The following is a 27,039-nucleotide window of genomic DNA, read 5'->3' as shown; positions in this document are numbered from 1 at the left end:
GACTTTAAAAACCAAGGCAAGCCTTTGACTTATAGAACATGGGAACATAAGAAAATGTATGAATATGAGAATGCCACAAGGGCCATCAATGCTCATCCAGTTCCTAGTAGCTGATTCGTTTCAAAAGCTGGGTCATAAAAGGAACCAAAAGGATGCAGCATTAACAATATAGTTAAGTAACCCATTCCGTACACTCTGTGTAAACAAGTTTCTGTCACCCGCTGTCCTTAGTCTGTCTCCACTTAATTTCCAACTGTGTCCTCTGGTTCTGGTTTCTGTGCTGTGCTTAGACATGGCCAATGTAAACACAAATTTTTAACATGTTCTTCCCAAGATCTAAACAAAACATATGGTACCATAAAGACATTTGGTGTGATACACAAGAATACCTGTCTTTTTTAAATCTCAGAGTTGGTTTTCATAACTGTTAACTAATTGGTTGATCTGAGGTATAATATAAAGCTTTTTTTTTTTTTTTCTTAAAGCATCAATTATCTCATATGGCTTGTGGCATTAATAATATACTTCTTAAAGATGATTTTTGTTTAAGTGCTTTCTTTGATCTTTATGCAATTTACCAAGAAACACATACACAGCTCCAGTATAAATATTTAACATAAAAATATACACAGTGTGTTAAAAAAATAGACATAACACTCACTGATGCATATTTTATGATTTCTATAGCTTTACAGTAAAACTGAACTGATTTGCCATATGGTAATGATTACGAGAAATTATTTAAAATGACAGAATTTATTTTTAATTTAAAATGTATGTACTGTGTGGTAAACATATTTTTCTACTCACAATTCTTACCATAAATTGCGTGTAATGCATAATTTTATTCCATTTTGAGTCTAGATACTCCTGGAGCTGGTTAGGGATGAGGTTAGTAGATCCATGGCATCAGGAATAACTTACATTTTTCAGTGACAGTTTTTCCCACTGACAGGAATGGCCACAAAAACAATGATCTGATTTAAGCTTGTGCTTTTAAAATGTATATTTAACTCATTCAAAATTTGATTGAACTACATAATAATTTATTCAAATTTGATTTGACATGACAGCAGTCATTTTTTTTCATGCACAATAAAATATGTGTCAGATGTGAAAAATGCATTGGCTGATAATTATGACCAATGGTGAAGATGTTAAAATTTGAGGTTCTAATTGCAAGTTTACATTTCTGAGGTCCGGAATTATGCATGTGCCAGATTGTAAAATAGTGTCTCATACATTTAAAGGATCATGACCGTTTTTTTTTTTTATTTTATTATTATGGTAAAATATTGGGGGAGTCGTCTGAACAGTCCGAGCCATGAAAGCTTTCTCTAGTGCAATATTTTTCAGCCCTCCAGTACCCTCCACAGTCCAGGTTTTTGTTTCACACAGGAGCCAAAGAGACTTTAAGGCCTGGTCACACAGGCGATTTTTGTTGAAAGCAACAAGAAGAACACATTTGTTGCCTGCATGTTGCCTTACATTTTATGGTGGTCACATGAGAGACACTCATGCAGTCGACAGGCTAGCAACACACTGGCAACAACGTAACCCAATCAAAATGTTTTTGTCACGAGACGTAAAGATGCTGCTAAGGAAGACTACGATATAACAAGCTACTAAATACATTAACAAACCTGTAGTTCCTTTTTAATTAAATAAAAAAAGTGTACATTATTTGTTATTTAGTTAGTAGGTCTAGATATTTAAAATACCAAACATAATAAATATATCGGTATTCATTATTCTAAACAATGTTTTCAATACTTTTAATTCTAGGCTTTCAAGAGCAAGATGGCAGACCTGAGATTTTTTAATTGTTTTCACTTTGTTTACTGTTAAAATGAAAGATGTTATAATTGGGGGTTAATGTAAGAGTGACAGGCATACTGCATACACAGAGCAGTGGTTTTCAACCTTTTTTTAAACTGTACCCCTTCTATCTGGAGGTTTCAGCTCAAATTCCTCTTTACAATTTTTGCTCTACTGATTGGTAGCGCAGTTGCAATAAAAGGCAGAATAATCCAATTAACAAGCAAATATATTAAATACATCATTTTGGGACTGACAATCTGCTTGGTTTAGGAGCGAATATAGTAGAGTCTATCTTTACCATCAGTCTGCAATACAAACCAATTAGTGGAAACAAAAACCTGGAGTATGTGATGAAGTCAAATAGGTATCCTCATGGAATGCACCCCTTAAAATGGACTGCCTAAAATAAACAGTATAAAGAGACTTTTGACCAATACTTTTCATTGTCCCGGTTGTGCATGCCGGTCTTATAAATGTATGTCATCACTGTACAAATAAAGGACTAAGTAAATGACACCAATGTAAACTACTGTGCACAGAGAACAGGTGAGATACGGTGGGGAAACCTGAAAATTGAAAAAAGAAAATCAAAGTTGATTTAAATGTTTACATCATAACAGTAACATTTTGATGTTTAATTTAAGTAAAGTGTGCTGATATGTTTATCTAGTGGGGATTATTAAAATATAATTGTGTTAAAATATTGCTTACCTGTATGGAGCACTGGAATTGCATGGTGTGTTGCATACCTGCAAGGTATAGGGGACGCCATTGTGGGCGTGCGTGTAGAATGTTGTTATTATGCACCAGGGTGTGTGCATAATACAGGTCTATGTGGAGTATAACCAGATGGTATCGGTTTTAATATTAGTATTACGGGTAATGGAATCAGAATGTTAGTGGAATTAACTTATGTGTTATAGTTCTAGTTACACTGAGTCAAATAACCATGTTTGTAATAGAAGATTTATTTATGATTTTTAGATTAGTCCAGGGGGTGGGGCTTGCTAACAAGCAAGTATATAAGCTCCAGTGAAGTAGTTGGAGGGATCACTCCCCTGAGGAGGTGCCTGTAAGTTAGTGCCTGTAAGAAAGTTTACAAATGAGAGGAGGCCATTCGGTCCATCTTGCTCGTTTGGTTGTTAGTAGCTTAAGGGATTAAGAGACTGCATTGAAAAGGAGGATACTAGTTTGTGTATTCCTGGAGCAGTTATTGCAAATACCATTTCTCTGTTTATTGTTCTGTTAGTGTCAGTATTAGAATTGTCCAGTCTTGTTCCTGTCAATCATTGGACGTTCCTGTAAAGTGTTCTACTGCTGTGCTTTGGAAGTGGTGGTAATAAAGACTTTGTTTAATTTACAACATCTTGTCTGTTGACTTCTTGTCCGCTCCAACATCTACCTCTGGCTACACGACCACATTCCTCTTACAGGGTACTTGAGGACAGAGTTTAAAACCACTGCCAAAGAACAAATGTACAAATAACAACAAGACAACTGCAGCTTTGGAGGTTAGTTTTACTCAGAGAAAAAGCCCATAACGAAGAGTGTCATAAGTGCATTTTAATTTGGTGCTGTCCCACACAGTGACATGCCTCCAGTCATGAGCAGCTCCATTCCAGCTATCTGTACACCTCAACTCCCCTTTATAGCTGTTATGTACCCCTTCCACCCCTCCAAACTGAGTGATGTCAGTGCCCTAGCAATGCTTCCCATGCTAAGGTGGGAACGTTGGTGAAACAGAATATATGGATAGCATCCAACTTTTTGACACAGACATTTGTGTAAGTGATAAAGGCCATAAGTCTCCATTATTACCAGCTGTAATGTGAGCTGGCTTGGAAATGTTGCAAGTTTTACTTCTTTAGACTATTTTATTGTTCTTTTTTTAAACTCAGTTTCCCATAAAACGTGTTAAATTTTCACACACAATTGCCCAATTATTTCCCCCAGAATGTACAATTATGTTCCCTCATTGCAGCAATTCCACATAACAGCTTTCACCCAGGAACTCAAGAGTGGATGTCAGCTAACTACCAGCCTCTGTAGATATCTGCTTGAGCTAACTAGGTGTCTGGCCAGTAGGGTCCGCTGTAGTGCAATGAGGCAAAACAGTTGCTGTCGGTTTTGCCTCACTAACCCGCGAGAGCACCACAGTCAATGCAATGCTCCCTCTGGAATCCCCAGCAAGACTGCTGATTTTACACAGCAAAGACACAAACCTGCAAACAAGGTAATTCATGACAAATTATGGCCTTATTAATTTAGCTTGGGTAAAATTGATTCATTTATTCACCTGCTTCTTGAATTACATAAAAAAAAATAAGTTTTTCAGTATGCAAATATATATTTTATTTATTTCTCTATTTAACCATTGAGATTGAGGCCTTATTCACAATAAAACAATAATAATGTAATGTTTTAATAAAAAGAACACATTTTTCACACCTACACTGAATTGCTCTTTAAATAGGTTTGTCTAAAATGTCTAATGCACACCCATATCAGTGAGATACCAATCTGTTGCAGATCAAACACAAGGCAAAGCAGGGAGGACATAACTAAGGAGATGAGCATTACTGAAGGGCCCTACTAAGGCTTCACATTGCAATGGAAAGCCTTACTGAGTAAAATGAAGAACAAATCTTCCAGTCAGCAATTATGTATTGGTAATCACTGCACTTGTGAGGCAGCCTTCTCATTAAAATATTTAACATACTTTACATTTCAACAGGGAAACCAGAATATTTTCTGAGAAAGGGATGTAAGAGGTGTAAAATGTACAGTCTTAGTTTTTATGATTTATAATAAGTTAATATGTCACGTGTAGGGCGTCTTTTAACTTTGAGTTTAATTTATAACAATAATAGACACCCTACACACTAGTGGCGGTTGGTGGCCAATGAAAATGGGAGGCAGAAAAAAGACAGCGGTCCCCTTAAGCACCCAGCAGAAGTACAATCTTATTATTGTATTCTGACAGACAGTGCTTTGGTTTAATGGAACTAAACAGTCAAAGGATTTTGCATGCTGTTGAGCAGTCATGCAGTGCATTTTCCATGCTGTTGAGCAGTGACACAGTTTATTTTCCACGCTGTCGAGCAGTGGCACAGTTTATTTTAAATACTGTCGAGCAGTGAAGCAGTGTATTTTAAATGCTGTCGAGCAGTGGCCCAGTTTATTTTAAATGCTGTCGAGCAGTGATGCAATGTATTTTCCATGCTGTCAAGCAGTGATGCAGTTTATTTTCCATGCTTTCGAGCAGTGACATAGTTTATTTTCCATGCTGTTGAGCAGTGATAGTTTATTTTCCATGCTTTCGAGCAGTGACACATTTTATTTTTCATGCTGTTGAGCAGTGAGTTTATTTTCCATGCTGTCGAGCAGTGACAGTTTATTTTCCATGCTGTCGAGCAGTGACAGTTTATTTTCCATGCTGTCGAGCAGTGACACAGTTTATTTTCCATGCTTTCGAGCAGTGACACAGTTTATTTTCCATGCTTTCGAGCAGTGACATAGTTTATTTTCCATGCTGTCGAGCAGTGACACAGTTTATTTTTCATGCTGTCGAGCAGTGAGTTTATTTTCCATGCTGTCGAGCAGTGACAGTTTATTTTCCATGCTGTCGAGCAGTGACGCAGTTTATTTTCCATGCTGTCGAGCAGTGATGCAGTTTATTTTCCATGCTGTCGAGCAGTGACACAGTGTATTTTCCATGCTGTCGAGCAGTGACACAGTGTATTTTCCATGCTGTCGAGCAGTGAGTTTATTTTCCATGCTGTCGAGCAGTGACACAGTTTATTTTCCATGCTGTCGAGCAGTGACACAGTTATTTTCCATGCTGTCGAGCAGTGACAGTTTATTTTCCATGCTGTCGAGCAGTGACAGTGTATTTTCCATGCTGTCGAGCAGTGACAGTTTATTTTCCATGCTGTCGAGCAGTGACACAGTTTATTTTCCATGCTGTCGAGCAGTGAGTTTATTTTCCATGCTGTCGAGCAGTGACAGTTTATTTTCCATGCTGTCGAGCAGTGACAGTTTATTTTCCATGCTGTCGAGCAGTGACACAGTGTATTTTCCATGCTGTCGAGCAGTGACACAGTGTATTTTCCATGCTGTCGAGCAGTGAGTTTATTTTCCATGCTGTCGAGCAGTGACGCAGTTTATTTTCCATGCTGTCGAGCAGTGACACAGTGCACTTTCCATGCTGTCGAGCAGTGAGTTTATTTTCCATGCTGTCGAGCAGTGACACAGTGTATTTTCCATGCTGTCGAGCAGTGACGTAGTTTATTTTCCATGCTGTCGAGCAGTGACACAGTTTATTTTCCATGCTGTCGAGCAGTGATGCAGTTTATTTTCCATGCTGTCGAGCAGTGACACAGTTTATTTTCCATGCTGTCGAGCAGTGACATAGTTTATTTTCCATGCTGTCGAGCAGTGACACAGTTTATTTTCCATGCTGTCGAGCAGTGACATAGTTTATTTTCCATGCTGTCGAGCAGTGACACAGTTTATTTTCCATGCTGTCGAGCAGTGAGTTTATTTTCCATGCTGTCGAGCAGTGACACAGTGTATTTTCCATGCTGTCGAGCAGTGACAGTTTATTTTCCATGATGTTGAGCAGTGATGCAGTTTATTTTCCATGATGTCGAGCAGTGATGCAGTTTATTTTCCATGATGTCGAGCAGTGACATAGTTTATTTTCCATGCTGTCGAGCAGTGACACAGTTTATTTTCCATGCTGTCGAGCAGTGAGTTTATTTTCCATGCTGTCGAGCAGTGACAGTTTATTTTCCATGCTGTCGAGCAGTGAAGTTTATTTTCCATGCTGTCGAGCAGTGATGCAGTTTATTTTCCATGCTGTTGAGCAGTGATGCAGTTTATTTTCCATGATGTCGAGCAGTGACACAGTGTATTTTCCATGCTGTCGAGCAGTGACACAGTGTATTTTCCATGCTGTCGAGCAGTGACACAGTGTATTTTCCATGCTGTCGAGCAGTGAGTTTATTTTCCATGATGTTGAGCAGTGATGCAGTTTATTTTCCATGATGTCGAGCAGTGACACAGTGCACTTTCCATGCTTTCGAGCAGTGACACAGTGTATTTTCCATGCTGTCGAGCAGTGACACAGTGTATTTTCCATGCTGTCGAGCAGTGACACAGTGTATTTTCCATGCTGTCGAGCAGTGACACAGTGTATTTTCCATGCTGTCGAGCAGTGAGTTTATTTTCCATGCTGTTGAGCAGTGATGCAGTTTATTTTCCATGCTGTCGAGCAGTGACACAGTGTATTTTCCATGCTGTCGAGCAGTGAGTTTATTTTCCATGCTGTCGAGCAGTGACACAGTGTATTTTCCATGCTGTCGAGCAGTGAGTTTATTTTCCATGCTGTCGAGCAGTGACAGTTTATTTCTTGTCTACCGTTCCAGATTTTATTTTTACTTTTCCTACCTGTTATGATGGATTTCTTTTTGGTCAAAATCTTCTTCCACTTCACTCATAATCACGCATACTCAGTAACACAGTGCTTTAGCAGGGCGCGGGAAGGTTTGAGTCACTTCAATTAAAACCAGGGATCAGACTACGTCATCCGCCATCGCTACTGTGTGTGGTTATAGCAGATAGGAGTTTGTAACGGAGGCTTGTCTCCTCTGATGAAAAAATGTATCCAGACCTCTCCTAATAAAACCTGTGCTCAGACATATTCTGCTACTGCTAATACTAGCAGAGTTTATAATGTAGACTTGCCTTCTCTGAGGAGCCAGAACCGCTGTTAATCATTTGTATTTTTTATTTTTTTAACTTTTACATTTTGAGGACTCACTGCTTCATTTGCACAATAGCATTTACTCTGTTAAAATGCCAGTAACAAATACCAGTACATGATACAGTGTACAAGCTCTTCTGGTTGTTTTAGCTTGTAAGTTTCAAATAACCTTTTTATGGGAGTAAATCACAAGTCTAAATGTATGGCAATAGATACAACTAAATACATCTGTTTGACTAGAATTTCTAATGTAATCCTTCGTCTGGCACAACATTATATACAAGTAGTGTTTTTAAACACACAAAAATTCCCTGCCGTTGATATCATAATCACGTTCTGAAATTCCATTTCAATATGGAAATCGTCAAAACACGTAGATTATATTGTTAATTACCTGGACTGTGAAACCGTTTCAAGGGAAGAGGCAATAAGGATGACTAGTTTTCATTGGTATTCATTCTGTTCAGAAGTGAATGTTCCAGTCTGTGCGAATTGCTCAGTGGTTTGGAAATTGTTTAAATATCATATTCTGCTGACTCAAAATTCCAAATTAATGATGACAGTTAATTGTTACTGCTTTGCAGCATTGTAAATTTTTACTGTATGTTTGCCAGGAACAGATGGTCTAGATTAAGGATGTTTTTACACCTCTTTCTTGGGGGGGGGGGGGGGGGGGGGGGGGGGGGGGGGGGGGGGGTGAATCACCCTTGGTGTTCTTGTAAAATTTTGGACCAGTTATTATAGAATGAATACAAATAAGTTGTTACTTTCATTAACAGCAGGATAATTTTATGGCTATCAAACTTTATATTTCACATAGAAAGGTGTAAAACATTTTCCGGATTGAAACTTTGATATATATATATATATTATTATCTTATAATATATATTATATAATATATCATATATATATATATATATATAGTTGGGTCAATTTATAGGGGAGCCTCGGTTAATATCCCAACTCGCTTTATTAACCACTTGCCACTCACCATAGGTTTCTATGTTAAATTAACTCTTTTAATATCACTAGGAACCCGCTTATTATCCCCTTTTGAGTCATCTACCAAAGCTGCGTAGATGAGGTGTACCTTTTTAAATAAATTATTATCAAAAGCGGTACTGTAAAGGTGTTAGTTCAGAAGTCACATCTTCAAAATGTTTGTTAAACTGACTTTGGCTACATAACTAGCCTGATGTACTGTACCTAGCTATAGCTACAAGCAAAAATGTCTACTCGAAAAAGAAAAGATCTGACAGACGTCTCAGTGAAGGAACACCAAAGATTTCACATCAAAACATTGCAAAACAATTCGGAATGTGTTTAACGTTAGTATAGGCTAATCACTTTCACTAGCAAGAGCTACTAAGAAATTGAAAGAAACACTAACTAACGTTAGCGTTAAACTTAGTAACTGCAGCTGGCTTTGCTGTTCCTGATTTTATTAGCTTGTACACACAGCATTGTTTGAGATGTTAGCCTCAGTAATTATATTACGTTACAGCAATAAACTTAAGCTTATGGTGCGGTAAGTGTTTTAGTGGACTGGTTTCTTCCTGCACTGATATAATGTCAGCTAGCTAATTAAAGTATGCAGAAATTGTTCACGTTTGTTTGAGCTATCTAGACAAATAATTAATTTCTGCTATTGTTTAATAAAAGTAAACATTCGTTAGAAAACCTATTTGATGTTACAATACTGTAATGTTTGTACTATATTGCAATAAAAGACATACAGATAGGGATTATATTCAGTTTTCTTTGTTTATATGTAAACGGTTGAATATGGAGTGCTTAATATCCCCAAATAACTCTGCAAGGTAATGGGGATATTAAGCAGGTTACACTATATATATATATATATATATATATATATATATATATATATATATATATATATATATATATATACACACAGTAGTTTTTTTAACAGCCTTGACATACATATAAAATAAAAAAAACACACACACACACACACTCCAAGAAACCTCCATGACTACAGTCAGCACACACATATAGGACCCTATAACATTTTGACTTCAGTGACTGTTTAAACGAGACTAAACTGTATCTGATTTGAATATGTATGAGCATGTTGTAACCTCTACCCTACCACCCAAAAAACACAACCCCTGCCCTACACACACACACACACACACATATAGGGGCGTGTGTAGGAATTAAAAGTTGACCACTATTTGGGGGGGGGGGGCACATTACACTATATAATTTTTAAAAAAGCCTTCCCTCACAGTAAAGGAACAATAAATCATCTTTTAATAGAACATGGTGCAAAAAACTCATTCAAACAAATCCCGCTCTTTTAAGACACGTTTGATAAATATATTGGCATTTAAATATAACACTCTCCAATTTTCATATTCCTGCCCATCATTAGTCTTTGCCTTGTTTTGCATAAAATCTGACATAGGAGAAAAAAAAAACAAGTTCTGAAAACTAAATTAACATTATGGCCTATTCACAAAAGCAGTGTCCCTTCCATTGTTCTGCGGCTGCAGAGATGCATTTTACCTTTTGCTGTCATATTTTAATCCAAACTTTAGATAACTTTGCATAGCCACTTGCATTAATCTTCAGTGAATACAACTATATCACCATTTTTCCACACAGTACATTAGAGGTAGTCTATAGTTTACTGTAAATATTTTGTGTACTTTCACCCTGCACGTAAATCCACTTAAATTTTGTGTATCGTTCCAGGTTCCTGATGTGATTATGAGCTTGTTTCAATTTTTCAAAAAAAGAAAACAGGATTTATTGATTGACATTTAACAGCAGCCTATAATCACTCTGGGCTCTCCTCACTGATTGGTAGATAAGTTCGCATCCGGGTCGTGTTTAGTATCCTAGGACATCTCAACTGATAATGTAAAGCGAGTGAATATTTTGCGAGTATCCCAAATGAATAATAATAATAATAATAATAATAATAATAATAATAATAATAATAATAATAATAATAATAATAATAATAATAATTTTGCATTCTACTGGTGTCAAGCTATTTTGTACAGCCTGCAATGTTTCATTGGATCACGTATGTCCAGCTACGATCCAGCGGCATTTATACAGACAGCAATCAAAAATGAAAAAGGTTGCGGATAGTGCATTGCTTCAAAATGAAAAAAATAAAAATAAATACATTTCTGAAAGAGTGGCATGTGACAACGCAGTAATGTTAAATATTATTAGTTTCACTCAAGACAGACGGCTACAGTTGGGACTGATTTAAAACAAAATAATATGTATAAAATACATTAACAAATGAGGTTACTCTTGATCTCTGCATCGTCAGCCTGTTTTATTTCATTAAAATATTACCGATTTGTTATCGTGGCAGTGGCACTGGAACAATTTTTGTAGTGGGGGTGCTGAAAGCCACTGAACAAAACTGTAACCCCTGTATATGATGGAAGTCATGCAAAACCAGGGGGTGGTACCGCAACCCAGTACCCCTAGTTCCAACGCCAATATATCGTGGGGTCCCAATCGATATATATATATATATATATATATATATATATATATATATATATATATATATATATATATATATATATATATATATATATTTAAACAACTCTCTATGACACTTACTGCACTGGCAAAATCATTGTTCTCCCTCTGCAAAAAAAAAGTGCTAGCATAAAATAGCATAATTTTAAAAATGTGGTGTTCTTCCTCTCATTGTACTCCTGCAGCTGGACTCTAACATTACGTGAACACAAGAGGGAACGTGTGCAAACTGAGTACATGCGCGTCCATAACTGCACGTTTTGAGGAAATACGTTCAGTGTGAGTGTCAGTGACAGAAAGTGCAAATACAGAAATAAGCTGAAATCAATATTTTGGAGATGATTATTGGAGGGGCCAGTGCTCCTGCTTGTGCACGCCCCTGCACACACCAGAGGTCATGTTAGCTTTTATGTGCATGTGTTCTGGAAACGCACTCATCCATCAAATATACATGTTAACACAAAGGATGTGCATTTTGGTACATTGTTGTGGACGTTTAAACTCTATGGCATGTATTAGTTTAAAATAAATATCCGTCTGTGTATAGATATACATATAAACACAGACACACTTTTTTTTCTTTGTTATATATACTAACAGTAGAGCATTTGCATGTCTAGACGGGATTCTAAGTACTGTTTGTTGCCTTCATCAGCTACGGGTGTTTTAATATTTTTTCTGCATTCCAATAACAGCAACAGCATCGCCGTGTTAAGCGAAGATTCTTGAAAAACTGTACATCCGTGCTTATATGCATGCTTAGCTCACCATCACTATCATCTGTGTTAACCTGGATTGCATGTAGCCGTTTCCAGGTGTAGTTTCCAGGTGCAGTTTTGAACAACCTGTTCGGGAGCAGCTTGACAAACAATTTGGATATGTCCTGTTTTCCCACCCTGCCTGCGTACTTCACTTGGGAATTGGCAAGTTACTGGAGTATGACCTTGTGGCAGGCTGGCGAGTGGATAGAGGCCCAGAGACAGTCTGTAGTTCAAAAAAATTATTTTATTATAAATACACAAAAAAAAGGGCACAATGGCCAAAACAAAGCAATTTTAAACACACAAAGAAAGACAAAAAGCAAAACTAACAAAAATAATAATGTCCAGGCTGGGCAATGCCTTCACTGGATTTATCAAAGTTCAAAAAATCACAGATCAAAAAACCACCAACCTGCTTCCTCAGCTCTCTCTTCTAAATGAAAAGCAGAGGCCTCCTTTTATGTCAGGTGGCTGGGCACTGATTGATCGTTAATTAAACTAATCATCTAATCAACCCCAGCCACCTGAACACAATGAACCAAGGCAGGTAGGGGAATTTAACCCCATCCTTGCCAATTTCTAAAGAGCAGAGCTGTGCTCTGCCACATACATCCCCCCATGTACAACGTACACTGGCCGCAAATCGGCCAACTCTCCCCCCCCCCCCAAAGAGTCCAATTATGTCCCTTGGGTGGGCTGTTTTGGTGGGTGGTGGTGGGCGGGGTTGATGCCGGAGCCCCCAAGACTTCTTTGGTTGAGTGGGCCCCGAATCTCCAAGGTAGCACGGCGACGACGGCAGCCCGGCTCCCTCTCATGGCGGAGGCAGCAACGGTGGCCCGGCTCCCTCTGGTGGCGGAGGCAGCAACGGTGGCAGCAGACCCTCGAGGGGCCTAAAAAACAAAAAGGAGACACCAGTGACCCCAGCCGATGCGGAGCAGCAGGCGACCCCAGCCGATGCGTCATCCCTGAGCGGTGCAAGGCAGGCATCCTTGGGCCATAGCTCCTCCACTCTGGGAGCGGCAGCTCCTCCCCTCTGGGCTCTGGGATCGGCGGCTCCTCCTCCCTCTCGGGCTCTGGGAGCGGCGGCTCCTCCTCCTCCCTCTCGGGCTCTCGGGACGACGGCAGCTCCTCCTCCCTCTCTGGCTCTGGGAGCGACAGCAGCTCCTCACCCCTCTCTGGCTCTCGGGAAAGCGGCTCACCCCTCTCTGGCTCTGGGGATGACGGCAGCTCCTCACCCCTCTCTGGCTCTGGGAGCGACGGCAGCTCCTCACCCCTCTCTGGCTCTGGGAGCGACGACAGCTCCTCACCCCTCTCTGGCTCTGGGAGCGACGGCAGCTCCTCACCGCTCTCTGGCTCTCGGGAAAGCGGCTCACCCCTCTCTGGCTCTGGGAGCGACGGCTCACCCCTCTTTATTGGAGTGACCGGGGCATCTCCCATGTCTACCGCCAGGTAATTAACCACCATGAGGGCAACCTCTGGGAAGGACGCCGGGTGGTGTTGTTCCTTCCATTGTTCCCACCTCTCCCCATCTCGACGCCACAGTGTGTTGATAACTATGGGGAGATCGTGGACGAGGTCTGCCTCAGGGTGCATCAACCAGTCCCAGATCTCCTGGGACGGTGGTGAAGATGGTGGTGCTGGAGGTAGTGGGGTGGTCTCTAATGCCCGGGGTGAACACTGCACCTCCTCCTGGGCCTGGTTGTAGGGGCATCCTGCCCCGTTGTGGCCGTCCTCCTCACACCGGCCACACCAGTTTGCCGGTGGCACATCTGGGCAGGACCGCCAACGATGGTCCTCCTTCCCGCACCAGGAACACCAGGGGAAGAGGCTGGCCGGGTCTTCCGGCGGTGGCTGCAGCAGCTTACATTTCTTCAGCTGCTGCTTGTCCTGCCTTTGCCGCTGTCTGCTCTTTCCCATGTTAAAAAAAAAAAGATCCCAAAAATGAAAAAAAAAAAAAAAAAAAAAAAAAAAAAAAAAACTGCTCTGAGCCTCTAGGTGGCGCTATCCCACTACTGACATCAAATGTGGCAGGCTGGCGAGTGGATAGAGGCCCAGAGACAGTCTGTAGTTCAAAAAAATTATTTTATTATAAATACACAAAAAAAAAGGGCACAATGGCCAAAACAAAGCAATTTTAAACACACAAAGAAAGACAAAAAGCTAAACTAACAAAAATAATAATGTCCAGGCTGGGCAATGCCTTCACTGGATTTATCAAAGTTCAAAAAATCACAGATCAAAAAACCACCAACCTGCTTCCTCAGCTCTCTCTTCCTAAATGAAAAGCAGAGGCCTCCTTTTATGTCAGGTGGCTGGGCACTGATTGATCGTTAATTAAACTAATCATCTAATCAACCCCAGCCACCTGAACCAAGGCAGGTAGGGGAATTTAACCCCATCCCTGCCAATTTCTAAAGAGCAGAGCTGTGCTCTGCCACAGACCTGTTTTTCCACAGTGACAGCAATTGTTAAACACTGCAGGCTTGAATTTACTTTTTGGTGTAACATGCCATTTATGTGCTGATACTTCTGTGTGGTGAGTAGCTTGAAGCTCAAAAGTGTCGCGTGCTGCCGTTTCCATTGAAACAGCGATTTCAACTGCCCTTTTAAAGGTTAGATCAGCTTGTTTGCAGGCGCTTTTGAATGGCTTCTTTCCTGATGCCCATACAAAGAATCCGATAACACATCACCAAACTGACAGTCCTCCGATAGTATTTTTAATTCTGCAACATATGTTGCTGTGGACTCTCCATCCTGTTGGTTTCTTTTATAGAATTTAAACCGTTCTGCAATTACCAGTGGTTTAGGTGCAAAATGATTATGAAGAATGGCTCCCAATTCTGTAGAGGTTTTTTTAGCAGGCTTATCTGGAGCTATGAGGCTGGGTAGCACACTGTAAGTTTTGCCTCCCATCAAACTCAATAGCGCCGGTCCTTTCTTTTCATCTTTTAATGTAATTTACTGCACAGTACTGCTCTAGCCTTTCTATGCATGATGGCCAATCTTCCACTGCACTATTAAATGCGTCTATATTATCAATATAATTTGCCATTGTGCTGTTTGTCTCTTCCTTTTTGTTAAATGCATATATCTCTGTTCACGCTAAGCTTGCAGCTGGATGCTCATATTAAACTATGTAAAGTGTAGGTTTCACACATGACTTCATATCTGCCAATTTCTTCTCAATTACAGTACACTGTAAACTGAGTCTTATTCCATTTATGTGTGTCCCACACTCAAGGTATTTCTGAGTGACAGTTTAGTTCTTTGTTGTGGCAAAATGGAGCCAGCTGTTGCTGTTACAGTGTTAGTACCCACGACCATCACTCCCAAGAATGTAATTATTGTATTCACCGTTCAGCTAGGAAGTCAGTAACACAGGAAGGAAACTCGCTACCAGATAATGCTCCTTCCTGCAAAACATTGCAGATTGTGTCTTCGGTATTAAGATGACATATTGTAATAGTATGCACTGAATACTTTGTTTTATAGTAGAAAGATGATGCCTCAAGCATTGGGCAGAGAAGCAATGTGTGGAGATCCATTGTAAAGATTATATCCACTGCCATTAGTTTGTCTGCTTCCTTTGCTTAATGGCTTCATCTTTTATTTGTTCTTCAGGCGTATTACTTGTCTTATGAGCATATCTAGTGTCACTCAAATTCATAATCCCAACTCCACACAACGGATCTTGTAATGAATTGGTATATAAGCCCTTTGAATTGAATGGAAAGGCAAGGGCTGGACGAGAACCGCAAACCATACGGTTCAAAGACAAACAACTTATCATTAAACTAAACAGCGAGCTACAATGACCTAGTTTTAGAATTTTAGGATTAAGACATAATTAAAAAAAAAAAAAAACTATATGAACATAATTTAGATCTTTTATTTAACATTATATAATCAAAGAAACTACAAAAATCTACCAGAAACCATAATAGTAGTACAGTATTTCATGTTAGATTTAGAAATGTTTCAATTTTTGTGAGTTTTTTATTAAGTATATGAAAAACTACAAAGCAGTATGTAATTCAATATGTTACCCTAACATTATTTAGCAGGTTTCATTCGATATGCAATTGTTATATTAGCCTACCTATGCCAACAATAAAGGGCTAGTATACTTCTATGTATACGTTTCTAAATACGCAAATGTCTGAGTGAGATGCTTCAGTAAATACATTACAAAATACATGTTTTCTTCCCTTTTGTTTACAATAGTTAAATACTATTTATATTTAGAGGAGCCCAAATTTATATGAGAGGAGGATCTAGTAGCCCATCAACCTCTGTCACAAAGGCTAGGAAATTTACAGCATATGCAAAAAGTTAAATATATGTGTGTGTATTCATCTATCCCAATACATGTCAGAGGGCAGAGTACACAACTATGCAGGTATTGATAAGTATAGAACTCCGTACTGGCTGTTTCCACTGAGTACCAAATCGAACCCTCTGTGGTTTCAGCATAAACAATCTGCACTGGTTGTATGAGTCAAAGCCATTATAAATTAGGGGCCATTTAGTGACTTAAAATGCATGTGTGTTTGGTATACATTTCTGTATCCTTGGAACTGTCTTTTAAAAAAATAATTACTTTAACGAAATGGGAGAGTTGGCTAATGTACCAGTCTTCCAGTCAAAAAGTACATTTTTCCTTTTAGTGTTAGTGCCAAGGAGAGGAAAACTTAGCTTGTTTTCTTTTTTTTTATTGGATATGGAGCCTTTTTTTCTAACAACCATTGCACTGCAGTTTTCAATAAAGATTATATGCAACTGTGGCAGTGTGGCAGGGTGAAGGCCTTGCCGGTGTACGGGTGTGTGTTGTGAGGGGAATATTAGGTTGGCAGGAAGCACACGGGAATGTGGCTGAGGCCGACAGTTGCCATATTCCCACGTCTATAAGCCACAGGTGTATAAAATATGTGTTCACGGGTGTTAGAGGGATGATTAGAATTGATGTTGGTGGTAGAGATGGAGGTCTGTGTTTCGTTTTCTGTGCTGTGATGTCTGGTTGTTCACGTTCAATAGTTTTTGTGAACCTTTGTGTCTTTTGTTTTGTTAAATGTGTTTTGTTTAGTGTTTGTAGCATGTTGTTTTTGTTTATTTGTTTAAAGAGTGCATTAGCGCATTAACACTGTAGCTTTCTGTGTCTGAGCCTCTCCCTGTAACATGATGCTAAAAAAAATAAATCAGTAATCAGCCCGACTGGTTTCCTGTCTATTGGTTTTGATAGCAGGGATAACCACAAAACAAAGTGTATTTGTCATACTGTATGTGTGATGACAAGACAATGAGTTTGCAGGGGTAATGTAAACAGACTTTCTTATAGTAAAAGTCCCTGTCCACAGTAACACTAACTGGCAAGGCATAACAGCAATTTATATTAAAAGCCACTTCCATTTCTGTGTCAACACCCTGACAGTCATTAATTACAGGCAACTACATCCACGATTACCTGGTGTGTGTTCATTAAATTCCTAAATAAAATCCTGTTTCTGACAGAATACTCATGGCTGACTTGTTTTTCTTTTTTGAAGGATGTTGGATGTGATGACTTACTGGTATCCAAAACCTTCATGGACAAATGTGGAGTTTGTGGTGGTGACAACTCAGCCTGTGAAGTAATAACAGGGACTTTCAAACATTCAATTCTGTCAGTTGGGTATCACAAAATTATTGAAATTCCCAAAGGAGCAACAAAAATCAACATAACAGAGATGGTTAAAAGTAGAAATTACCTTGGTATGTATTTTTTAAAAATAGAATCTAATAACACGAATACGAGTGCTAAAATGTACATTTTTTTAATCTGTACCACCTTTACTGTAGCTATCAGTTGCTACTTCTCTTTACTTTTTTTATTGACTGGGGTTCTTAATTAAAACAGAGAGAAACCTTGTATGCACACTAGCAATTATAGTCTTCATTAATAAAAATTATTGTTTTTAATGTAGTACTCTTAACAACACAAAGGAACATACAAGTTAAACTGCAAAAGCAAAACAGATTTACAGTTATGAAAATAATAATATTGAGTAAATGAATAAATTTAGTTTTGACAAAAACCCTAGGTCTTGAATACTGGAACTGTAGCTCATAACCAGTGCTACACTTGCCTGTTTTTTAGTTGTAAGTTCAAAGGATTCTAAGATCTTTTATATATATATATATATATATATCTTTACTGTCAAAAGTTTTAGAAAACCCCCATTTTCCAGTTTATTTCAAGTTTAAAATAAAGTTCAAGTACAGTGACTAACGTGAAATGGTACAAAGGTAAGCGGTAAACTGCCAGAGGTTAAAAAAAAAAAGTTAGGTTACCAAAAACTGAAAAATAATGTACATTTCAGAGTTATACAAAAAGGCCTTTTTCAAGTAATGGGTTAACAACTTACAGCTGTTCTGCAGCAATGGAAGTTTACTAAGCCTTGAAAGTTGATGCTAACAATTCCTACAGGTGTCCCACCTTTTGTTGATTACTTACAAACCCTCTGTCTGTATAAAAGCAGTGTTGGAACAGACTGTGTTACTACACCCTTTTAAGCATTATTTGGACAGTATTGTACTGCAATAAGTAGCATATTGCTATCATAATGGCGAGAAAAAGGCAATTAACAAAGGAAGACAGACAGACCATTATAACCCTTAAAAGTGTAGGTCTTTCCTTTAGAGAAATTGCAAAGAAAGCCAAGGTGTCAGGGAGTATCGTTTCCTACACCATTAAAAGGCACTTGGAAACCGGAGGAAACTCTGACAGGAAGAGGTCTGGCAGACTCAAAGCCACAACAGAATCAGAAGACAAGATTCTGAGAGTCAACAGCTTGTGTGATAGGTGGCTCACAAGACAACAGCTTCAAGCACAGATTAACACTGGTCGAAGTAAGCAAGTCTCAGTTTCAACTGTGAAGAGAAGACTTCGAGCTGCAGGTTTGACAGGTCGAGTGGCAGTAAGAAAGCCATTGCTAAGATGGCAAAATAAGAAAAAGAGGCTTGCCTGGGCCATGAAGCACTGCCAGTGGACTACTGAAGACTGGAAGAAGGTCGAATCAAAATTTGAAATTTTTGGTTCATCACGCAGGGTTTTTGTACGCAGTCAGGTAGGCAAAAGGATAGTTCCTCAGTGTGTGACACCAACTGTCAAACATGGATGAGGAAGCGTGATTGTCTGGGGCTCTTTTGCTGGATCCAGAGTCGGTGACTTGCACAGAGTGAGTGGGACCCTGAACAAAAACGGCTACCACAGCATTTTGCTTCGCCATGCAATACCCTCTGGTGTACACCTAGTTGGTCAGGGGTTCATCCTACAGCAAGATAATGACCCAAAACATACCTCCAGGCTATGTCAGAACTACCTTGGAAGAAAAGAACAAGACAGTAGGCTTCAAATCATGGAATGGCCAGCACAGTCTCCAGACTTAAACCCCATTGAGCTGGCTTGGGATGAACTGGACAGAATGGTAAAAGCAAAGCAACCTACAAGTGCAACACATTTGTGGGAACTTCTGCAACAGTGTTGGGAAGAACTTTCCGAACAATATTTGATTTCCATTGTAGAAAGAATGCCACGAGTGTGTTCGGCTGTTGTATCTGCAAAAGGTGGCTACTTTGATGAGTAAAAAATTTAGATAAAATTTTGTTAAACAAACGATTCCATGATTTCTTTTTTTATCTCCAATTGTTTATTTGTTCTATGCTTTAATTTCAGAGTACATTGAGACATTAAACTGCGTAAATTTCAATAACAACTGGAAAAATGGAGGTGTTCTAAAACTTTTGACTGGTTGCGTGTGTGTGTGTGTGTGTGTGTGTGTGTGTGTGTGTGTGTGTGTGTGTGTGTGTGTGTGTGTGTGTGTATATATATATATATATATATATATAGTTTTTTTCTTGTCATATACAGCATTGAGAAATCACCATGGCGAACCAATCATCAATGGAAACTGGGCCATTGATAGACCAGGCATTTACACTGCAGCAGGAACAACAGTGACATACAGAAGGCCCAACGAGATCAGCAGTAAAGTAGGGGAGTCCATTATTGCCGAGGGACCAACTAGTGAAGTATTATATGTTTATGTAAGATACCACCATCAGGCATTATTAACATGTGAACTGTATTGAGTTTTGTAATTACACCAACTCAGGTATTGATTATTGGATGTCATACAATGTAGCCACCTGTGAAAATATGAGAAAATATTTAGTATTAAAAATAATTCACAACACAAAAAATTTAGTTTTCAGGACCACTCATGCTTCCTAGGGTCCAATCTAAAAAATATAACAGCCTTCTCTGTTCTATAGCGATATTCAGCCAAATTTACACTTTCACTCATGTTTGTTTGCCCCTATAGAAACATAGATCTGACACAGACTTGAGGTTTTAGAGCTTTTTACACTCACTTTTAATGATACAAAAAAATAAACATCTAGCTCTACTCGAGCACTAACTAAACATTCAGGAACAGACTAACTAAACAGGACAGCTAAGCTGTTTACCCATTAACAAACTGTAGCTCAGTAACACACAATCGTTTGACTTTTGTTTGACTGTTGGGCAGCAGGGTACACTTTCCTGCATCCTTCTACTCAGCAGTCCAGAACAGACCGTCTGTCTCTCTTTTACACTCTGCACCTGACTTTAATTTACAATAACTACCAGGTGCAGGTGATAATTTAACAATTAACAATAAAATTAAACAATTTAACACATGCATTTGCACATATTTGGCAGAGAGGATTTTAACCCCCTCCCTGCTTTGCTACAGTCTGTCCTCTTTTCAGTTATTGCGGTGCTTTGCGCTGAATGCTGTAAACAAGCATGTTCTGTACAGACTGTATACTCCTGACTTGACTAACTAGACTGCTACAACAATGTGCAGCTGGTAAGAGCTGCTGTTTTATATTGCAGTATAGGATAAGAGTATAGGAGGGTCTAGTTCATCAGTTTTCAGTATCTCTGTAGGCTCATTCCTGTGAAGCTTGTTATGTTAATTGCATAATGTATCTGTATATACAATAATCCGTCGCATGTCCGCCATAAACGTTTATCCACCATGATCAACCTCTTCAGCAACATTAGTTTATTATTGAACAGAGATCCTACCAAAATTCTCTCTCTAAACAAGGGAAGCTCCCTAATAAAAGCTGAATGTCAAAACAGTAATTGTGTGACAATAATAATTGCTACAGCTGTGTATAATGGTATTTAAAACAAGATTCATTCATGTGACTTTTTAAACATACACCCTTATTCTGGTCCCACCGCAGTTGGATATGGAAGGGGATTAACAACATTTGATATGCCATCCACAAACACACACACACATACACACTGCTTATCAGTGTGGGCAGTCATTTCTGCAAGAGGTCACTGTCTTACGGCTAGCAGTGAGTTAGAAAGGAAACATGATGAATAGTACACACGTACTATTTTGCTAATATATTGGGTCTGCATGCAACGCAACAAGGAGATTACCTTATATATTATATATATACTTTATATAATTTTTTTAATTTCTTTTTTCAAATTGTGCAAAGGAACTTTTAAAATGGCAATGTATATAATGGGTTTTCTTTTCACCTTTAGGTCATATACCAGCAGCCTCGCCCGAGCGTGCATTATGAGTATATTTTACCGAGGGATAATGCGTTCAGCATACAACCTATTCCAAATTCAGACATTCAACCACTAGGTAACTATTTCTAATATAACTGTTTTTTTGGTCTTTTTTTTTTTTTTTTTTTTTTTATTCACACCCACATTATATTTGCTCAATTCATTTTACTTTCCTTTTTCAGTATCACTAAGCAGGACACTACATAGGTTGTTTAAAGTTTCTAGGGAAAGTGTTAAAAGTTGTTAAATCCAAATTTGTCCTGAAATGCAGAAGACAGAATACTTTCAGAATTATTTTGGGTTTTTAATATGTACTTCTAGCCAGCAAAAGGCCACCCAGACTGCTGAAATTGTTACCAAGAGAATAATAAAGGCTGACAGTAAATCTTTTTTAATGTTTACTACCCCAACCGCCAGTGGGGATTCTGTCGCTGACAAAAGCTTGGCAAACTGTGAGCTGCACAGGTGGAATTCCATTACAGCTACGTATTGTGTAGCAAACTCCACACTGGACTGATACCATGCTGATGCCTAACTGTTAACACCATAGAATAGGATACAGTCTGCCAGCAATTTCATTTCATTGATACCATCCAGATGCTGATGATTAATGCTTTCACGGGGCATGTTTTCTCCAAGATAATCTCATTTTTATATTCTATAATGTTTTAGCATGGAATATCAGCCCAATCATCCTTATTCTAACAAATACTGAGGTACCCGTTTCACGAGCCTCTTTCTATCTGTCTATGGACTGTGCAGTATTATCTAGCACTACATAGTTGCTCATTTCTCTGAAGAGGAAATTAATTTAAACACATGAAGTAGTCACTTCATATTTGGAGCAGTATATTGCATACTAAAAGTGCTACTGAGCATGGCACTGAACATTTCACATCATGTATACAAACCATTCAAGATCATATGACATACCCCTTAGACGAGGCTGCAGGAAATGTATTTTTTTTTTTGTGGCTGCAGGAAGTACTCCCATTTCTAATTTTTTTTTTTTTTAATTTATGTTGTTTTTACATTTATTTTATTTCTCTTATCATTTGAACAAAGGTAAAGCTCTGAGCAGCCAACTAGGAGTCTATACTGAGACTGGACAAGGCTACATCTTACCTGATGCCAATGGGGAGAACTTTGTAAACGGTGTCCACACAAACCAGTTCCTTCCAGATCAGGCTGCACCCACTACTGAACCATATCAATTGTACCCCAGGGAAGAAAGAAGGGAAAGACAAACCGTGTACAACTGGAAGCATGCTGGAATGACTGAATGCAGTGCTACTTGTGGGAAAGGTAAAAGGCAGCTTCAGTCTCTCATCTAAGCTCCTTTCACACTGGCATGCTCTACCCAGGTTGGACCGTACCCGGGTAGCGACCTGGTGTCATGCGGGTCGGCTACACGATTTCACACTGCTTGTCAAAGGTTCTGTTTTCTGTGTATGAGTTCATGACCCCAACTTAAATGAAGAAAAAGAAAATAAAAATAGAATTTAAGCTAATTGGAGACTAGAGTTGAGTCAATAGACCCGAAACCTAATAGGAGGGTTAAAGAAGCAGGGTTGACCTGGGTGACAGAAGCAAATAAAACAATGCGCATATCAATGCCCCGGAAGCAGCTTGTTACGGGCGCTTCAAAGCTTATCTGGATTGAATTGTCTTCCCAAACGTTAATTAGAGAAAAAAGGCGAAAATATTGCAAAATATTGCAGGCGTGGCTGTTTGTTATTTTGGTGGCTTACAAACGACCATCCTGAATTTTGCCTTGCTTGTCCTGGGTCAACCCGGGTATGACCCAGGTACTTGGTTTCACATTACGTGGCATTCAGACTCAGGTATCCAGAATCCGGGTCGGGATCCGGGTAGGAGTGCTAGTGTGAAAGGGGCATAAGTTTATACTTGGCTGTAATTTGTTCTTGGATATTACAAAATAACAACATTGATGAATATGTTTAGATTTGGTTGCTCCTAGATGCAGCTTTTGACCTGATGAACTAAAAAAAAAACCTAGTTTTAATTACCAAAAACCACATCTTCTGCCTAGTGGGTTAAAGCTGTTAAGGTTCTCAAGAATAAAAAAACAGACTTTAAACTATGTAGACAGTAAAATGGTTTCAGAGGTAACCCTCCATGACTAGTGCTAATCAGGGTATTTTGAAACTGCCAGTAAAAGTTCAGCTTACTTGAATTTTATTGGTTATTCATCGGGCCTTCAACTCTTCCAGCCGGGGCATTAGCAGTCAGGAAATGCCCTGCCTGTCATTCATTATTGATTAAATAATCTTCTTTTTTGGTAAAAATCTTTAATTTAATTTATTTATAAGCATTTTATAGACTGTCTTATTTTTCATTCTCTCATAAAAACATACCTTTTTATGACAAAAAACCCCACATAAAAACAACAACTCTAGGGCTCCTGATTTAATATTCATATACAATTAATTGTTCTGGGTAGATATTGGAGAGAATTTGATATGAAAGATGGCTTACTGGGGACCAAATATAGTAGCAGAAAGGAACAGCAACTGGCTGTGATTGAGACGGAAAGATTCTGGATGGGGATCTCAAGCACAATAGAAAGAAAGGAACGCTGATGTACGGGTAAGTAAGCTAGGCTGAGCTGAGTGGGGGATGGAGGGGGGTGATGCTGGGATGCCAGAATCACTGTTGAGCCCTCTTGAGGTGTAGTGGGCTAGTCGACGAAACACCGAGGATGGAAAGTGCCTACTTGAAGACCCCAGAGATATACGTAAATGGATGGAGATGCAGATGGATCACATTAGTTTACTGCAAAGCTACGTCTTAGTTGGTGCTTATATTGGTGAGAGCCGAGTTCAAATCAGCATGAAGTTTAACATCTACTGTCAAGTAATGGAAATCATGCCATGATTGCTCTAAACTAGCTGAATGAATTCTATTCAGGTTTTAGTGAAACATTACATTGTGTATAAACAGCATTAATTTGATTTTGGTGAAAATCCTTATGGACTTTAATAACATATTTTGTGATTGGAAACACAAAATAATTTTTAAGGTATGGAATATATGAAACAGAAGTTATCTTTTTAAACAATTGTTATAGACTCTAACTTCTCTTCCCAGTGTCTTTAGTTGAATTCAAGTAAGGATGTGGTGCAAACAGTATTAATTTCAATAAAAATTACTCCAAATGCCATAAAAAGGAAGGAGACAGTAATAATAATAAAAAGTAAGAAAATTAAATTTCAGTCTACTTAATCTTTAATCTATGTCACTGAAATATAAATATTTTGACTGTATTCATTTTTATCTATCTCCCTACTAAATCTGAAAAATTAAAAAATAAATCCTGTAGAAATGTTACCAGAACTATAAGCAACTGACTCCCTTCTTCAAATTGTATTCTATTAACAACGTGAAAGTATTCATAGACAGCAGCAGCTATGTAATTAAGATCAAAGCAATGATCTTCCCCCTTTTTGTTCTAGTGAAATGAATATATAAATTGCTCACATCATGTGGGTCCTGGTAACTTGTATGTTTTCTGCACCTGCACTAAAAGGCCTTTTGTTTCTGTCTCTATGATCAAGGTCAAAAAGTTAACACAGCACCCTGAGGGTGCATCTTCTTTATATGACAAGTCTGAGCGTATAACAGATATGCTGCCAAACGATACATCACACTATGTGATTCCAGATCACAAAATCACAATGACAGAGGCTCCACAGTGCTTACACACGAACACTGACTTACAAGAGTATGTTTTCAAGTAGTTGAAACTGCACCAAAGAAATTCCAAACAATGCACCTGCTCATGTTTTGCCAAGTAGCTATCCTATATGTTTGAATAATTTCACAGTTCAAAACACTTGACAGATCGGTGACCTATTAATACAACAATGGCTCCTTTGTATTTTATATCTTGGATCCCAGCAAGCAGAGAAAATACTTGGCTTGCAATATGAAACAATAACATGTACAAATTACACCAAAAACAAGATTGTTTATGTTGATTGGATTGCTGTATAGTGACAATGTGCACGGTACTGGTAAGAACTGAAACATGTTAATGGTACCCGTGAAGAGGTGTTCGATTAGACAAGACTGGTTAGCAGCAGGGACATTGTGGATACTGAGCTGGACGATCATCACTCCAGCAGACAGCCGCTATGAACGACTTTCAGTGCAAACTTTGCCATATTATTACAATCTGTTCATTAAAATAGAAGTTATACAGCAGTTGATGTTTTGTGAAGGTGGTGAGCAAGAATGCTCTGTTCTTTTATAAAATCACAAACTCTTGTATCTAACAGGGATTATTTTACTGACCTTAATTCTGTCTGCCTCAGGTATCAGATGAGTGTAATGTTATATTCACATTGTAAACTCTGAGCTCTTTTAAAGCCCCCCTGGGGTTATCCAAACTATTTCAAGCGAATTTGCAGCTCAAGGTAAACTTTTTTTAATTGCATTTCATTCTGTGCATGCCACATTTTTAAAATGTGTGTAATTGTAGTTTTAAGTTGCATGGTTACTCAGCCATTGTAGTTCTGAACAGTAGTGATTTGTTAAAGCGGGTACTTTACATACATGTAACATTGACAGTTATCCTAAGTTTCGATCTACATAAATTTGCCTAGTATAGTTCAACTGTGATAGTTCCCTCTCTCAGGTTGCAGAATTCTTCTACCTCTTGTCTACTTTTTGCACACCAATTATTTAATAGCCTCAGTGTGACCTTCAGTGAATCATGATTTCTTATTTTGCACGGCAGGGAATATGAATTGTATTGTGTAGAGCCTTCAGTTGGACTGTAACATGATTCTTTGGAGTTGAACAAGAATTTTGTGCTGAGGTATGTGAGAAACCTCTTAACGTTAGGTGATTATCATAACTCTGGTTCCCTCTAATAAAATTATAACGGTTACCTGAGGGATATAATCTCTTATAGCCCAAACTACCTGGGCCCATATATCAAAGCTGCTCCTTTAAGAGCTCCAGACATCAGTTCCACCCCCAGGAGATAAATACGCATGACGCATAAGGCTCAGCGCCATTTTCTTTACGTCGGAGTGAACGCAGGGACCTTGAAGGTTAATGGTTACATTTCTATTTCAGGGAACCAGGGTTATGATAATAAACTAACGTTCCCTTTCAAGTAGGAATTGTAACCATTACCTAGTGGGATAGAATAGGGTTAGGGTTAGGGTTAGGGTTAGTGAAGTGAAGGACTTGCAGCGCCGGCTGATGTGCTAAAAAGGAAGATAACTGCCTTTAGCATTCTGGTCGATATATGAATACTCTTTCATGGTTTTTAGTCAACAGTACAGTGAGGGAGGACCCTCATGCAGTGTATATGCTGCAAGGTTACACTGAGTAACCTCAGCATAACACTAGAAGTCTAAGAGGTATGTGGGTATACCCCAGGACTTAAAGTGGAACATTAATAACAAATATGTTAAAGAGCAGAATGAGTGGCTGCTTTTAACACTCTGGTCACAAAACCAGGGTTCTACGACATTCAGTCAGTAGAACCTGA

General features: G+C 38.7%; 1 protein-coding gene across 2 annotated transcripts in view; it reads left to right on the top strand.

Annotated features, from left to right (window-relative positions):
- LOC121323357 (thrombospondin type-1 domain-containing protein 4-like) overlaps positions 1 to 27,039 on the top strand; it is a 71,766-nt gene that overhangs the window by 21,083 nt on the left and 23,644 nt on the right. Inside the window, exons 2-5 of one of the 2 annotated variants that reach the window (XM_041264387.1) lie at positions 17,431 to 17,635; positions 19,794 to 19,915; positions 21,483 to 21,588; positions 22,578 to 22,817. In XM_041264387.1, the coding sequence (XP_041120321.1) occupies positions 17,431 to 17,635; positions 19,794 to 19,915; positions 21,483 to 21,588; positions 22,578 to 22,817 (673 nt within the window). Of the gene's footprint in view, positions 1 to 17,430; positions 17,636 to 19,793; positions 19,970 to 21,482; positions 21,589 to 22,577; positions 22,818 to 27,039 lie in introns of both variants that reach the window. The other variant, XM_041264378.1, reaches the window with a different exon arrangement.

Source organism: Polyodon spathula, chromosome 1 (assembly GCF_017654505.1).
Source record: "Polyodon spathula isolate WHYD16114869_AA chromosome 1, ASM1765450v1, whole genome shotgun sequence".
In the NCBI taxonomy this organism is placed as follows: Eukaryota; Metazoa; Chordata; class Actinopteri; order Acipenseriformes; family Polyodontidae; genus Polyodon; species Polyodon spathula.
This window is presented reverse-complemented; position numbering and strand designations above follow the sequence as displayed.